This window comes from Bacillus rossius, chromosome 14 (genome assembly GCF_032445375.1).
Source record: "Bacillus rossius redtenbacheri isolate Brsri chromosome 14, Brsri_v3, whole genome shotgun sequence".
NCBI classification, from domain to species: domain Eukaryota; kingdom Metazoa; phylum Arthropoda; class Insecta; order Phasmatodea; family Bacillidae; genus Bacillus; species Bacillus rossius.
This window is the reverse complement of record NC_086341.1, coordinates 37,795,497-37,812,841: the sequence shown is the minus strand read 5'-3', so window position 1 is coordinate 37,812,841 and position 17,345 is coordinate 37,795,497. Positions and strand designations below refer to the sequence as shown.

The 17,345-nt window shown below is 34.0% G+C and overlaps 1 protein-coding gene across 2 annotated transcripts; it reads right to left on the bottom strand.

Annotated features, from left to right (window-relative positions):
* Nucleotides 1-783: 783 nt before the first annotated feature.
* Nucleotides 784-17,136, bottom strand: LOC134538799 (uncharacterized). Of its 2 annotated transcripts, none has more exons than XM_063380292.1 (3): nt 16,926-17,136; nt 6,582-6,769; nt 784-3,270 (listed from the first exon to the last, which is right to left on the bottom strand). In XM_063380292.1, exons 1-3 carry the CDS (start codon nt 16,995-16,997, stop codon nt 1,170-1,172), a joined length of 2,361 nt encoding a protein of 786 aa, XP_063236362.1. In that variant the 5' UTR covers nt 16,998-17,136; the 3' UTR covers nt 784-1,169. The 2 variants fall into 2 exon arrangements, with proteins under 2 accessions (XP_063236362.1, XP_063236361.1); XM_063380291.1 differs by lacking the exon at nt 16,926-17,136 and adding an exon at nt 8,772-9,311.
* Between the last annotated feature and the right edge of the window lie 209 nt (nt 17,137-17,345).

Sequence of the window (17,345 nt, the reverse complement as noted above, 5' to 3'; positions counted from 1 at the left end):
AAATCAATACCACATCATGAAGTACCCAGTTGTATTGCCTTTAAACATAAAAATAAATTCAGTTCTGTGATAATTTTTAACATCGTTATTTGTAAGGTTCAAAAAAAGGTTGAAAAATGTAACTTTTGGCATTAGGTACTCAAGAAAAAAAATTTATGGAATATATATATATATATATATATATATATATATATATATATATATATATATATTTAACAGTGTTTAAAGTAAAAATGAAATAATGACTTAAAATGGCACAGAACATCAAGTCTAAGTAAATTTACCCATGTTTGAAATTTTTTTATATCAATTTACAAAGATGCAAATCTTCCTAATTCTAAAAACATACCAAAGTTGTGAATTTCCCATTACAAAAGCATTAAATGCTATTTGAATAAATTAAATAAACACTATGCCTTTTCAAGTCTAAGAAGATAATCATTAATTTTTAACAGGAGGCAAGTCCATAGCATGAATACCACAACATCTAGCAAGAAGCCTAACAGTAAATTAACAGTTACTGAGAAATGTGAGGTAATTTTCGATAGAATGGCAACAAGTGTTACAAATGGAACTTAAATTATTTTGACATAGGTACCCACAATTTACCAGCATCCAGACAGCCTTCCTAGTTTTATACCGATACATACTTTCTGTCGAACTCACTGAAATGCAAATGCTTAGTGGTACTACTTTTCACTCTTGTCGCTGCCACAACTGGGAAAGCAATCAGCCATGGTTTCATGGTCATGAACTATCCCAGCATTTGCTTGGAGAGATTTTGGAAAACCATGGGAAATCAAAATAAAGATGACTGAACAAGGTTACAAACCAGAGTCATCTGGAATACAATCAGTTACATTCTACTAGAACATCTTTGTATAGAATATGACTATACATTTTCAGAATATAATTCATTCCTTTGATTCCAGGATGGTTCCTGAAACATTGAAAACAGACAATCAAAGTAGTTTTCTATTTCCTCTTGTCTAACAACTGCAAAAAAGTGAACCAAATTAAAAAAAAAATTTCATGTAATTCTTTCTTTATGCAAGTACTGATATGTTTTGTTTGGCACATTGCAATTTTAACCACAGAGAAAGTATTCACTCTCATTCTGAGTAGCCCCTGCATATTCTACATCAACAAGGGTCACAAACCACTATATCTCAAATTTTAGGCATGTTTGCAACCACAAATGAACTATCACCTAAGAAAACAGGCTTTCTTCTCTTCCCAAAAACAGTGGTGTGCTTTGTTACGTCAGTATTTCGAGATGGCTTACTTTCTAATAAGGCCTCTTTAGGTTCAGATTTTACACTAAGATCACTGGAAGACTCTGTACCTTCAGATTTTATGCTGTGAACATTGGCGGACTCTGCAGCCAAATTCAACTGTATCTCACCACTGTCTCCTAAACAAACTGGTTTTCTCCTTCTACCAGAAAAAGTTATACATTTTTTAAAATCAGAATTTCGAGATAGTGTACCTTCAACAGATGTTTCACTGTCTTCAGATTTTATATTGTTAATGTTGAAGGACTCAGCAGCAACATTAAACTTTTCTTCCGAACTGTCTCCTAAACAAACCGGTTTTCTTCTTGTTACAGAAATGGTTGTGAACTTTGCTGTGTCATCATTTTCAAAAGGTGAACTTTCTAACAAAGCTTCCTTGTTTTCAGATTTTAAACTATGAACGTTGAAAGACTCCGCAGCAGGATTTGACTGTTCTAAACTGTCACTTAAACATACCGGTTTTCTCCTCCTGCCAGTAAAATTCACATACTTTGTTGTATCAGGATTTTGAGATGGAGTGGTTTCTAATGAATCTTCCTTGGCTTCAGATTTTATACTGTGAGTGTCAGAAAATTCCACAGCATCAGTCACTTGTTTTTCAGAACTGTCACCTAAACAAACCCGATTTCTCCTTCTTCCAGAAATAATTATTTGCTTTGTTTCATTAGCATTTTGGTTTATTTCACTAACTAGACAATGATCTTCCTTTTCAGTATTCACACATTTAGTGTTCAAAGATTCTGCAGAACAAAGGTCATTTTTAATAGTCTGGCTGCCTTTTGATGTATCTTCATCCCTCTTTGAAATGGTAATTTTTTTCTGAGAATCCGAAGACGATGGGACAACCTCGCGTTTGCAAACAATACTTAAATTTTCACATCGCCCACTCACTAATTCCACTGCACTTTTGATTTCTCGAAAATCAAAGTTATATTTATGTTCGTCTTTGGAGTTATCACCAACACTGCAGCGAACACCTGAAATTTGAGAGGTTTCAGAGGACTTGCCTTCAACACCACCAGTCAGTTCCGGCTTTAAGGTGCCTTTTGCTAAATGAGATTGTTGTTTACTAGCCGGGAAAGAAACTTTATCAATACTTAACATGTTCAAAGTAGAGTTTCCTGCAGCCGGACCCATGTTACAGATATCATTGACACTGCAGACAGGACTACTAAATACGAATTTATTTCCTGATGATGCATTAACAACTTTGGCTTTACTCCTGCCCCCAAAGTCAACTGCTGGAAATGATGTTATGTCGTTCACTTTGTAATCACGTTTAATTCTGGCATGTGACTCCCAATTTTTAGATGTTTCATAACATGAGTTCTGCGAAGAAAATGTCTTTGAGGTGCTTGAGGATTCTTCCTCTGTATCCAGTACCACACAATCTTCATCTTTTTGTAAAGTACTATCCTCAGACTTATCAACTTTGTGGATTTCTCTACAGGAATTATCTCGTTCAAAACTAGGATTTTTCCCAACCGACACATAATCTTGTTTTGACTCGGTAAGCCTCGTTGACTCGCTCACGGGTGGTTTGGGTGATGCATCTTTGTTCCTTTCAACAGAGTCAGGTTTGTTTACCACGCTCTGTTGTTGATCTTTTCTCTGGCCTGTTGTACGGTTAAGTTGTCTCTGAGTATACACTGTATAAGAGATTTTCGTAGGATTGACATGTCGTTTAGAGCCGTATGACTGATGAGCATTGGTAGAAACAGCACGGTTTACTAAATGACTTGATGTAATCTGAGTGCCTTGCATTTCCATGTCTGAAGCTTTGCCCGGACCATCACTCCAATTCACACTATCTAAAGAGTTAGGGTCACGCACTTCTATTACAGATACATCGTCACTATCGGAAAACTGCTTTTGCTTGGCATCTGAACGTCTAACTGTTTCATTTTTGGTTTTCTCGTGGACAGGAGAACATGTTCTTCGTTTTTTATTACGATGAAAGACACTGTTCTCCAATCTAAAACAGATAAAATCAAATATATAAGTTAAAAAAATACATAATTAACTAAAAATTATTCATAAAAATATTTCATATATATTTTGAAAATAAATGTACACGTCATGATAAATAGTTTAAAGAGAATCTCTATCAAGAGTGTATTCAATAATTTAACATTTCTGACTGAAATAAACATTAGAAAAAAACTGCTTATCAATGCATGTGTTGGAATTATAATATAAACTGGAATCCTAACATAAACCTCACAGCAAATTTTATAAAAAATAAGATATTAAAATATTAACATTTGGATGAACTACATCTTTCAATTGTTAACTGAAAATCATTTAATTTGGTAGTGGAAATATTTATTTAAGAATTATTGTCAAGTTAACAAATTTATGTATCTTTGTTTTGGCCAATTTCATAATTAATAATGTTTGTTGATTAAAGCATTAACACATAATATTAAATGCATTGTGTTGTTCCCTTTCCGTTTTTTTTTTTTTCAATTAGCGTCAAGCATGGAGTTTGGAATTGTCAGGAGACGGCATGTCGTGACGTAGTTGAAGTCCTTTTTTTTACATAGCCATTGTCATACTGTTACACCCAAAACATTGTGGAAATGGTGTCTGACCAAGTTTGATGATGGTTAGTAAGTACGAATTATAATATCTGTCATTAAACAGCCATGTCTGTAAAATACAGTCTTCAAAAAGCATTTCACAATGCAAACACTACACTTCAGCCAATGTTCCCAATGAACATGGTACAGACCACTGACTAATAAAAAAAAATTCTCCATCACCCGTTTACCATGTAATTATGCAGGCATGGCAATCCCCTGGTGTTAACATTTAGACAAATTTAGCTTTAGCTGTAACATTCAACAAGGAATGTTCCAAAAGTAGAAAGTAAGTTTCGTAATTTTTTTCCATACAGAGACTTTATTGCCAAAAAAGAAATACACCATGGCATCATGATCTACAAACCTCGTACTATTTTTCGACATGGTCTCCCCCGTCATTGAGACATCTGTCGTAGCGTGCAATCGTTATGAAGAAACCTCTCTGGTAAAACTTGGTGTTGTCTGATGCAAGGATTTGTCGCACAGCCTGCTCCACCTCAGCATCGTTTTCGAAGTGACATCCCGATAGTGCGACTTTCAATGCAGTGATAACAACACACACTTCCATTGGCAACCACATTGTCAGTACATGTCATTCTGCCATCGTGATTTGTACTCGAATAACCTCTGGCACACCGGTCTGTTGTTACTCTCTCTTCTTCAGCGCTCTGCGCGTGCGTCATTCCTCCTCTGCTGACGCTACTTCCGTCGCTGAACCAGCAACGAGTGTGAATTCTTATGGTGATGGTTTGTTTCATCTGGTGTACCATCTGCTCTTTCAAAGAAATGACGAAACTTACTTTCAGGAGATCTCTCATAATCATAAATATATGTAGTTCTAATTTTGTCTTAACTGAGTGTTCTCTGGGTTGCAGTAAAAAATTATAGCAAATTGTTTTTATTGTAAACACATGATATGTACCTCGGAGACATAAGACACTATGTCCACTTTTGGGCAAAATTCACTTTTAACCTTAAATGTGACACCCTTTGACATTTTTTGTAGTGGCATACAACACTAAGATCTGCCAAAAATTCATGTATTCTGGGAGAAAATAGCCTAGTAAACAAGTGAAGTACTATTTGAAATTCTTTAAACTGCTCTCATGATAAATTTGATTTATGTGAAAGTGTCATATGCCTCCAAGGTACAGATATAAAATAATAAAAAACATAGCAGATATCTGCCATTCGCTTTATATTTTTGCACTTAGCTGGATTTTTATTACTAGAAATGATTTAAAAGTTACTGTGCACATGAATTTTTTGTTATCAGATTAACTCATACAGATTATGTAATTATATAAAAAACACTGACAATTATAGATAATTAATATGTAGGCTATACTGATGTAAATGTTACAGTATAGCTCAAGTTATTGCAGAGTTATTTATGAACATTACAAATCAATTGTCATATTTTTAAAATTTAGAATCCAAAAAGAAGTAACGATTCTTGATATAGATATTGGTAAATACTATCATATCTTTGGAACAGTTTGAGATATCACAATATAAGAAAGATTAAATTATTTTTGGGGCTACTATTTGAATCTTGCTTGAATTTCAAGTCATGGCATCAGATGTTTTCGAATTATATCATTTGGTAATGATAGACAGAAATTTTTTTTTAACTTTAGATTATTTAAGGTACCTATACAATTTGCTAACAGGAAAAATATATTATATGTAATAAAACAAAAATCACAGCCAGTATGATTTTATTTATTTGTATTGACTGATATGGTGACCTAGACTCTTAAAACATCACATCAATGAATAACAAGCAAAAGCCTACTACTATTAAGTAGCCTAGATAGCTTTATGTACAGTGTTTTATCGCATAATCGTAATACTCCTATAATTGCCACACCATTGTTTTAGGGCATCAAAATTTGTAAAAAAAAAAAAAAAATTCTTGCATAAAAATTGCTTGATGTTTTAGGTCCCACTGTTAGATCCCAAGCTCTGTGTCTAGTTAGTATACATGACAGGATAAAGCACCGTGGAACAGCATTCGATTCAGTTTTCAAGTTGCTGTCAGAAGTTTGGTAGTGATGATGGGAAAATAAAGTATTACAATTTCAGTACAACTTGTTTAAAATGTACCCGCTGTTCACAATTCCCCGTCCAATATGGTCAATTGTTTTGATCCTGCCATTTTCTCAATATGACTCAGTCTTATCCTTCTTTAAACTAACAGCTTCATATGACATTTTCTTGACTCAAAAAACTAGCATTTCTTACCGGGTAAACTCATTTCAGGACTTTTTCAGGCCCTTTAAATAAAATTTTCTTCCACCTATTTTACACCACAAGATCATTTTTAAAAATAATGACCAAAATTAAACATGGTAATACGAGATGAACCTACTATTAACATGAATGCACAAGTTATGTTATCAAGCCAAAACTTCTTCAGAGATTATTTCAGCATGATTTAAATAGACAGTATAAAACTATTTATAATTACCGCGCAACTATAATCTGAAGTGAGATGTCAAAAAAAAAAAGTGAGTAAGCAAAAGGCAACTGGAAATTTAAAGTTCTGTTAAGAACTGGCTCGCTTCTTAAAGTTACCGCAACAATGTATGCAGCAGCATTGAGCACTAACATCATTTCCATTGAAGACAAGAAGCAGATGAGAAAAAAATTTGAACACTAAGTCATTCCCACATGTGTACGCTATTGTAATACTTACTGCGTGCGAAGGTCATCTATAGTCCTCTTTTTTCTGTTCACTTCAGTAACAGCTGTCTTGAAAAGACTTGAAATGTTTTTCTGGACTTGTACACATTTCTCTTTCAAGTGATGTTTCTCCTTTTCTGCAGATTTTAATTTAGCTTCCAAAATTTTTATCTTCTCTTTTAATCTATTGTTTTCTTCTTCCTGAAATGTATCAAAACAATAATGCAGGGTTCCCACATTTTTTAGGTCAGTCTGTAGCATTGCATAATGAGTATGTTATATACATATATATATTTTTTGGTGTCATAAGAATATTAAGAATCACTTTGATATGAAAGATAGTAATTATTTAATATGTAGATAAGAATAGTTCAGAGTTGTTAAGAATTGTTATTAATTACTTTGGTTAAATTTCATGGAAAGCCTTAAAATACTTATTTCCTTGAGATACTTAATTATTAATTTGAGGGTTAACTCCAGTTCATAATAATTAATTTTGATATTTGATAATTAATGTCAGTAATTGTTTTGTTTAAAGCAGTATAGATTATAATTTTACCAGACATCATTTTTAAACAAAAGTTTCTAATATGGTATGAATTTCAACTTTGTTTACTAAATTTTGATCATTGTATTTGAATTTGTTGGGTAATTTTAAATTCTATTGGATATTGCTAGTGTAATATCTTGAGAATAGTCTGGAAGGTACAGAAGGAAGAGCGGACAGGCGCGACACTCTGGCGCCAGAAAGTTATTTTTCACTTTGTAAATGCGTGTTTGGGATTTACGCGTCACGTTGTACGCACAGCTGTAGCGACCGTCTGGAAGGGTCTCTGGAGGCTACACTAGCCAGCCAATCAGGGCAAGCCCTGGCGTCAAGTGATGTGCCCGTACGAATTTCCTTATATGGTCATGTTTTGGAATTATGTGCGCTGATTGGTCAGTTGGCCCACGGGGTTGCCTCCCTTGTTTTCACCTTTACAAGGGAAGGTAATCTCGTCGACCAAGTCACTTGTTGCTCGATCGTCGCCGAACTCAGTCGCGTCGTCGGCAAGTCGCAAGACAAATGGAAAATTACTAAGAGATAATTTAACGCCTAGGGGCTGGGGCCAGGTCGTATTTTTTAACTTAAGTTCATTGTTTTTCGGACTAGAAACTAGAAATTTAGGCCCTAGGCATCGGCATCGGCCCGACTTTGTGTGATTTCGGTCCGCGATCGACGGTACCTTGAGTTATGTAATTAACCAAGGGACATTACTAAGTTTTTTTTTTCTTTGGCGAGTGACAAGACTCCTCGACCATCAACGGCAAGATGTATGGTGCTGTGGTATGTATTTGGACCTCATCCTATCTAAATTCAAAGACATCGTTAAAATTTTTATAAGAAAAGACAAAAACTGTGCAAGTAACGAAGTTTTTCTAACTAAATTCATTTGTAAAATTGTGTACTGAGGCCATGTAACCATGAGATAAAACATTTTTTTTTAAAGAAATAAACAAATATAATTTAATAAACTCTTTTATTTCCAAATTACGCAGAACCTCAGGAACATTGTTTGTTTTGTTTTGTTACGTTTCTCTGTGTGCTTAGCCGGGCAAAAACATACAACGTAACAAGTCACTACTTGTATTAAAATGTTTTACCGCTGTTTCGTCAGCCTACACAGATATATTTCAATACACGTTATTGTCAGAATACATTTCAACTAACATAAATAACATGCAGAATTGACTATAAAATGTCTTCCTACACAATACATAGTTTTCAAAGAATAATTTCCAACACCACTTATGCAAACAACTCTGCCACTCTGAAAAAGAAAACAAATAATTTTTCGATCAATTTTTGGAAATTATTATTGAAACCTGGCTTCAAATTAATAGAGTTCTTTGTATCTCTTGTGTTGAAATAATGTAGGTAAAAATCCGCTCAGGAATACATTAATAAAATACATACCAGTTTAAAGACAATGAGATAACTACATAGTATAATGAATAATTCATAATTTTTTTGAAAACTATGATATAAGTAGTTAATTTTCCTAAATTTTCTAGGTTTTGAAGATACATTTTCAATTCCCCGAGTTTTTCCTGTTTTTCAAATAGGTACAGCACAGGAAAAAACCTGAGGATTTTACATATCAACTGTATTATTATTATTGATTTTTGCTGCAATTGGGCAAATACATGGTGGCAAGCATACCTCATACTTCCCTTTCACTCTTCTCCTGAACTGAATGACACTCCTAAGATACGCGCACAGTGCAGGCAGGTTTTCAGATTCCGATAACCAGCGCCGACCGGCGCCGACTCTCGTCTCAAGTGGGGGCTCACAGTGGAGGCAGATTACAAGCACGAACTGCGCAACCTCAGCAGGCATGGAGCTGAGTAGCGATGAGGCGGTGGGTATGCTTATTGCTACAGAAAATGTTAGTTTTAAATTAAAACCACAGAAACGTTACGTTCATGAAATTAATTAGTTGAGAGCTACATATGGCGAATATCATCACCTATTACCTCAATTGAAAGCAGACGACCAACGATTTCGTGAATATTTTAGAGTGACGAAAGAAACTTTCTCTTACATTTTCGACAAAATGGAAAATTGATTGATGAAGAGTTGGTGTAACTTCCATCAACAAAAGATTCTCCCAGAAGAACGATTTGTAATAACCTTGAGGTAAGATATGTACCAATTCCAGTCTCTTTTTGTACTGATAAGTGTTGCAAACATTTTAAAGTAGATATAATGTAAACAAAATTAAAGTTCACAATTTAATATTACCATTTACCTGCCATCAAGATAAAACATTAACATGTAGGTTTCAGAAATAATGCTCAAATAAAAAGTAAAGAGAAATTTACTTTCCAATTGGGAAATACATCTAATTACAGATCTTTAAATATCACAATATTATTGCCAAAGTAGTCACATGATATAAAATGGAGTGTCTGGTGCATAGATAACAATTTATATGTGTTAGGATAAGTCCTGAACTTGGTAGCAGTCGGAAGTACTCATTGTTGGGATACATGCCCACTGCAATGGGAACTGGAGGCGATACTGTGTGGTCTGTAGATATAGTAGAGGTGTAAGATGTTGCACTTGTTGAGGGTGATGCAAATTGAAGCGAAATTTGACGAGAAGAACCTGAAGTGTAAGCGAACTCGTGAACCAGATCTTGAACTCTGCTCCTGAAGCGTAGTTTCTGATCATACGTAAGGTAAAAGGCTACGAAAAAACAACAAGTCATCATTTTCAGTTTGACGATTTTGTATAGCTTTTTCCAAAATTTGAACTTTTTTTCTCCATATCAATAATAGTTTCATTGTACTGAGAGTTTCCAAGAATCCTCCTCCTCCTCTTCTGATGTCGTATTTGTGAACAGCTGTTTTCGCCACCGACGTCTTCATTTTGGCTTCGTTTCTGAGTCCCATCATCATCAGTGTCTTCATTTCGACTTATAGCCTCACTAACATCCGCAACATTTTCAGTAATGGCCTCATTTGTTTCAGCAGGTGAATACATTGCTTTTGAAGTCAAGTTACTTGTTGATGCTCGAGGCTTGACATCGTCCTTCAAAAACATCAAGGATTTAAAATGAGGCCATTTCGGTTCATTCGATGCATCTCCAGGATCACCTGAACGTGGTGGCTTGACCTTCCCAAATTCAACACAGAACTGATCCCTTAAATACTTCCACTTCTTGGGAAGCACTTCGTCTGGAAAATAAAGTGTGTTTTATTAACATTACAATGTTGATATTAACATGTTTTACAGATTAAATATTCTCTTTTTTAATTAATAATTTGTTCTAACTAATATTTTAAAAACATTATTAACTAAAGATTTCTGTAAAAACTATTCCAATATGTTGCAAATAACTTATATTCAACAAACTATATTTGCCTAAGAATATTTCATAGTTAATATAATAGAAGTGTAAACATATTTTAAACATCAATACCATAATTAAACTCGTGTTTGTAACATAAAATTACTTTATATGTAAAATTTACAATTTGAATGCTGATTTCTGTTTGTATTTACTGATAGGCTATCAATATATACTTCAAAAGGTAACACGATAAATATAATTCTCTATGGTGTACTGGAGCCCAAGTATGGAAGCTGTAACATTTCATTCATATTTTTAAAATTATAAAAACATATTTAAAATATTTATAACATTATTCTTGCTGGCTGGGTTCTTATTTATTCAATAATGTATTAATTCTTTGTTTTTCAGATACCACTCCACTGGAAAGTCATTTCGTACTTTGGCGTTCAGCTTCCGGATGGGAAATAATACTGTCGGGCGGGTCATGAAAGAAATTGTACTTATTCTTTGGGAAGAGCTACAGCCTTTGCACATGCCAGTGCCAACTACTGAATCATTGAAACACAATGCTGCAGTCTTTGAAAAAGATTGGAATTTCCCTAATGTTGTTGGATGTTTAGACGGCAAACATATTCATGTGATTTGTCCTAGTGATTCACGGTTAATGTATTTAAACTATAAAAAGTTTTTCTCTGTTGTGCTCCAAGGACTTGTGGATGCAAACTATAGGTTCATTACTGTAGACGTAGGAGGTTTTGGAAAGCAAAGTGATGGGGGTACATTTGTGGCTTCAGACTTGTTTCGATTCATCACCGAAAACAAAATTATTTTTCCAGAACCTGACTTTCTACCTCATAGCAACGTGAAAGCTCCATACGTTATGTTAGCAGATGAGGCCTATCCTTTGCTTCCATATCTAATTAAGCCATACAAACGACAAACCACAACCACAGGAGGTGAAAACTTCAACAAGCGTTTGTCTAGAGCTAGAAAACCTGTGGAATGCGCTTTTGGAATTTTATATTCGAAATGGCGCATTCTCTCAAAATGCATAGAGACGAAGGTTGATGTTGCTGACAGTGTCGTGAAATGTGTTTGTGTATTGCACAACACTATAATAGAAAAAGAAGGGTTGAAAGGCACTTAACTGATATAACTGTACATGGTGAATCTGTTATGTGGGAAAGACAAGGAAGATATATGAATGATGCTAAAACAGTAAGATGTTTTTGTCTCTATATACAAAAGTTTTCTTTAACATATAACTGAAAGGTAAATAATGCCAAAAGCAGTGTTTAGTTGTGAGAATAAAGAGTTGCGTGTGTTTATAGGTAATTCTGTAGACTTAATACCACTTTTTCATTAGCATAAATGTTTACATTACATGAAAGGTTTTCAAAAAATCATGGGCTCATGTTTCTTATTTAAATAAACATACATTAGGCCTACTACAATTTTAATCGTTATTTATAACTGATCTCCTTACCTGGAACATCCATTTCCTTAGAAATGTCTTTCCAGCAACAATCCGTAACAACCCGGTTGGAATACATTTTCAGTCTCTTATCCCAAACTTCAGGTGTAAGGAACACTTTGGATATTAGAGTTTCAGTATCCATCTTAATAAATCACAACTAAACACACGTAAATAAACGTAACTTGTATGACCACTACAATTATGTCAACAAATACAGAGATCAGTCAGGTATCGTGCCAACCTCACCAATGTCTGAAACCAGAATGTAAATTTCATTCCGGTAAAACGTCTGACTCAGACAAGCCGCAGATACGCGCCGATGTCTGCCGGCACCGTGGGCACTCGTATCTAAACAAAGGTTAAATTTCTCGCGCCGGTCGGCGCTGGTTATCGGAATCTGAAAACCTGCCTGCACTGTGCGCGTACCCTTAGACAACACACAATCATCTTCCAATATACTCAATTTCTCTATGGTTCTTACAACTATATAAATTTTTTTCCCTTTCCTTCTTTCTTTGCTCCTTAGAGACTTGCCTAGTGTTTTTCTTCCTACTTCTAGGTTTCCCCACAGCAACTCGTCTTCCAAGCTCTCGTTTCTCTTGGAAAGGCTTGGGAAAATTTTTTTTAAGCCTGTCACGGAACACGGCGACAGACGATGGACTTTCATTCCAATATTAAAAGCTTGATCTTTCCATTCTTATTTTGGTTTTTCTGGCATTCCAGAGATAGCTTCAGGCAAATGCTGGGATTGTCTATTACTACAGGCACTGGCCAATCCTTTTCCCAATACCCCTGTGTGTGTTGTCGAGTGTTTTCCGTCTACGTTCTCACGGTCTACAAAATGTTAAGCCCAAATAAAATAAACTAAAAAAGCATGCCTGTCAAATGAGTAAGAAGAGTCTTCTATGAGTGAAACCAACAAACTGCCGCTAACTTACTACTCAGAGATTATTCTTGGACAGAAAATTTACTGTACAATTCTTAAAAATAACACAGAGTGTGATGAATATTGCAAATTTTGTTTCAACTAGGTACATTTCTTGATGTGAATCACATGTAGTTTCTGCACCCACCACTAGAATTCACTGACGGAGCATCTACGTTGACTACTGAATCATTTGATAAGCAGACCGGAATTTCAAATTATATACTTATATAAGCTCCGATAAAAGCAAAAAAGGCTGGAAAAAATAATAAACCCCGGTTTTGGAGCTGATTTTTGACAAGGAAATTTATTAAAATAATGCCCATCTTGTTAAAATTCATTTAACAATTAATAATATAATGTTTCCCTTTGGCTTTGTGAACTTTAGTGTACCCCATCTGCCCGGTTACACATTTATGTTCCATGAGTAGGTAACTTCCATTTTATTCACAAAATTACTCCCACCAAATGTTGTATACAAGAGCTAAGATGTTACATGTCAAAAATATGCACTTTTTTTCATTTCAGTCTTAATTGGAGCAGCAGTGTTTCCATCATTAATAAACTCTCTCTCTTTCTTCCACTATCTTCAATACGGAGAATACAAAAAAAAATTATTTGAAAATGAGAATATTGCACTCATTTCTTGTAGGAGCCCTAGAATTGCCATGTTACTGATTAATATGTCAAATATCATTTTGTATCAGAAAAATACATGCTGTAATAAGGCATTCAGATTCTTTAATTGTGTCTGTAGTTACCTTGACGAATTACTTATACCCTTGCTACAATCGGTCTCTGAAGTACTACCCCGCTGAAATTAACACCACAATTGGCTGATTTCGAATTGGTTCGTTTTTTGTGGATGTTGCTGGGGTAGGGTCATTCATTTTTCACGAAAAGATTTTCAGAGCAGCAGTGTGTTAAAACTTTTTAGCATTGTCTTTATTTCGTGGTTGTCTGGGTTTATTTGGGGTCAAGGTTGACTGATTTAAACCACGATGGTTTAAAACAAGTAGTTTTAATGTTTTTTTTATATAATGTATGATTAAATACAATATCTTAATTTTTTTATGAAAGGTATATTTCCACTCTAATAGCAACAAAAGTTTGGTCATTAATGTTTCTTTTGAATAACAGAAACAAAAAAAATTATACACTAATCAAGACATTATCATTCAAATTAGCCAAATAAGTTATAAACCGTACCCATCTAAATACTGATCTAAAATCAAAAATATTAAATAGTTAATTCCTATTCTACGGGAAATCCCATACTGTACTGTGAATACCCAATTGTACGAAACACCCATGTCCAAGATGAGACTGTAAAAAAAAGTGTGATACTCTAGAGAAATTACTTTCAAGTACGGCAGCAATAATTATTGCATAAGAGATAAAACTGCAGGCAGAAGGGCTTAAAAAAAAGTTCAGTATGGAAGAAAGTATGGAAATGACATGATAGTTAATACTTTTTGTATTTTAAAAACAGGGATGTTTCTCATAATTGTCGCATAATTCTGAAAGTGCTTCAACAGACACATGATCACGTTTATTCAAATCAATAATCAAATAGTTTTCAATCCCTCCAAAACAAATTACCAATTTTAACACTAGGGGCAAACTACTTCATTCGGATTGGATAAAATCCACCTTCTACGAAATCTTCCACGGAAATTCAAACCTCACCGATTAGAAAAATTTCCATGAAAATGGCCAGCTCTCAGTTAATTCTTCCAAAGAACCATCTATACCAGCTGTCATAAAAGACCTGCCAAGGAAACTCCCATCGTAGAATATAAGCTTCAAGCCATTCCTCTATTTACCCAGAAAACAGTGTTTCTAAATTCCTACTGGTTTCTGAGAAATCATCTTTTTAGGTTACATTCTAATACAAGCATTGCCGCGGTCACTACAATTTTTTGCTATCCCGTGTGGGACTGTGTGTTTATGTTTTGGAGAACTTGATTAAACTGCGAGAATGATAGCTTAGGTTAGGTTAGCTACCTTAAAAATACTTTAAAACATTGTATAACTTCATTAAAAATAATGTTAAATTTATTTTTAATGGTTGCTTTGGAATTACCAATTTAAGACATAGCAATCCTGACCTAACCAACCGTTCCCACTATTTAAGAGTCGTTTTAATGTAACTAACCTTTGAACATAATCAACCATCCACACTTATTAAAATTATTTTTAATATAGCTAGCTTATTCTTTACTTTCTCTGCCACTTAAGTCTATGATATGGACATAATTTATGTGTGTTTTTATCTGTGCAAGTTGCGAACTTTGGTAACCTTATGTGAACTTTGGGACTGTTTGCGCCTCAGAATGGACTTGTGTGAACGTTGCAATTCCTAAGCCACCATAAAAAAATATTTTACAGAATTTTAAATGTAGCTATACTAATCTAACCAATGTCCACAATATTTTTAAGTATTTTTAACAGAGTTATGCTGGACTCAATATCATCCGTCTGTCACCCATCTGTTCATCAATCATGTGACCTGCAGCCAATCAGATGGCCCGGTAAATTCCATCCATCCGTCCATCTAAACCTTACCAAACTTTAACTTACGACGGAGGGACGGATGAAATAACTACCAAAATGTTAGCATTATATCTGTTCCCGGCAACTTTTACTATCTTAAAAGGGTTTTAAGTTTGTTTACCTACTTCCATAAAATTTTATTAACTTTTAATTTTTTATTAACTTTAAATTTTTAAACATATTTTTAACTGAAAATATTTTTAAATATCACAGTGAAAAAAATTAAGTTTGATGATTTATTAAATACTTAACTTTCATGACAGTCAATGTAATATATCTATAAAGGATAGAGTTTCACTAGTATTTTAAGATTTCTAGTCTATTAGCAGCATTAAAAAATAAAAGTATTTTACGGCGTGCAAATAATTGTGAATAGCTCGGCTTGTTGACGGACGGATGGATGGCTACGGACGCAATAGATCATTGTTAGTCCAGCTTTAACTTAACAGAATCTAAACGACCATTCTCACACTGTAACAAATTAGTAACATTTATACAGAACATGCACAAATGCGGCCTTGAAATGGACTGTTGTGAATGTTAGGTTTGCCGATCCTGTGATTCTTCAAATATAAGAATGTAAAAATAATGGCCATGGCTACGTTAATGAAAAGATATTGCAATGTAAGCTATAAACAGTGATTTATAAGAAACCAGTAGGACTTTTAAGATGCTGTTTTCAGGGTGGATAGAGAAATGTCATTTGTGTTAGAATTTAAAGCATTTTTGGAATTTTATTATTTATTTCCAATATAAGCCGCGACATATGAATAATATCCTTTGACTTGGAAAATATGATTCCGGACCAATTGTTGTGTGTAACATATCCAATTGTATTTGAATGTAAAAGAATTATAATAAAGTGAGCAGTAAAATATGATTGTGATTTGAAACTTTAAATTAGTAAGATATTTTTGATTTTAAAAGATACCCATTATAAAGCTCTAATATAATCTGGATAAAAGATAAGTAAGGATCATCGTCCCCATGAGCAATTGTTCCGTACAATGCATCCAATTGTATTTTAACGTATATTAAAATAATGTAAGCCCTTTAATGTATTTATGATGCGAAACTGTCTCGTAAACAAAATACAGATTGTGTATATATTGTATAAACTGTGAAAAAATAATTATAAAACGTTGATATAAACTTGATACCTACTTCAGGAACGAATCACCCTGGTAACCTTTAACAGTTATTTCGTATAAACATATATTTTTTCTTTATGGAAAAGACACGACCCTTACAATTTACTCTCTAAGAGGGCGTTATAATCATTTAAATAGTTTACCAGTAATTTACATTTTCATTGGTCAGGTTCGATTTATGTATTACAAATACTGTGATATGACTGATCAGTAGGGTTAGGTGAGTCAAAATATGGTAACTATCCTTAATTACACAATTACCGGGGAATATTTCTACATTTTTAACCATAATTCAAACTATCTGTGTTTTTAAGCTAACATGTAGGAACTTATGTTTAAAAAAAAAAAATACATTGTTTTAAAGCTTATTCTCTTATAATTTTCTAGCTATCCATAATATACTTACATATTCAGCATTGTAAATTGCAGGTAAATCTGTATAAATATCACAATCTTCACTTCCCATTACACTAGACATATCTGAACATAAACATACTTTATAACCTAATTATATTAAAACACAAAATTCCAAAAGTAAACAAATAGTTGTCTGAACCTAGGCAGGGTCGCCTCTTTGCGACTAAAATTTCCCTGACGTATTTGACCGCAATCGCTTTTAGGGCCAACTTCACCACCTTCGTTTTAAATTTTAAACAAGGCGTAACCACATTTAAATCAAAGACTATATAAGAGGAAGAATAGTAAATCAATGCTTTTTCCATGTACCCAAATTAAAACGCGCAATTTTTCTGATATAATATACCTAGATGTCCAAATAATCTCTGAAGCGTATTCTAGCGGTGACTAAGCCAACTAGCTGCGCCAA

Bases quoted from the DNA above. Each gene is read 5' to 3' on its own strand.
- LOC134538799 (XM_063380291.1), bottom strand. From the start codon at position 8,948: ATGCCTGCTGAGGTTGCGCAGTTCGTGCTTGTAATCTGCCTCCACTGT. The intron at 6,770-8,771 runs GTATGCTTGCCA...GATACATTTCAG, and splicing joins GAGTGAAAGGGAAGTATGAG to GAAGAAGAAAACAATAGATT. The intron at 3,271-6,581 runs GTAAGTATTACA...TATCTGTTTTAG, and splicing joins ATAGATGACCTTCGCACGCA to ATTGGAGAACAGTGTCTTTC.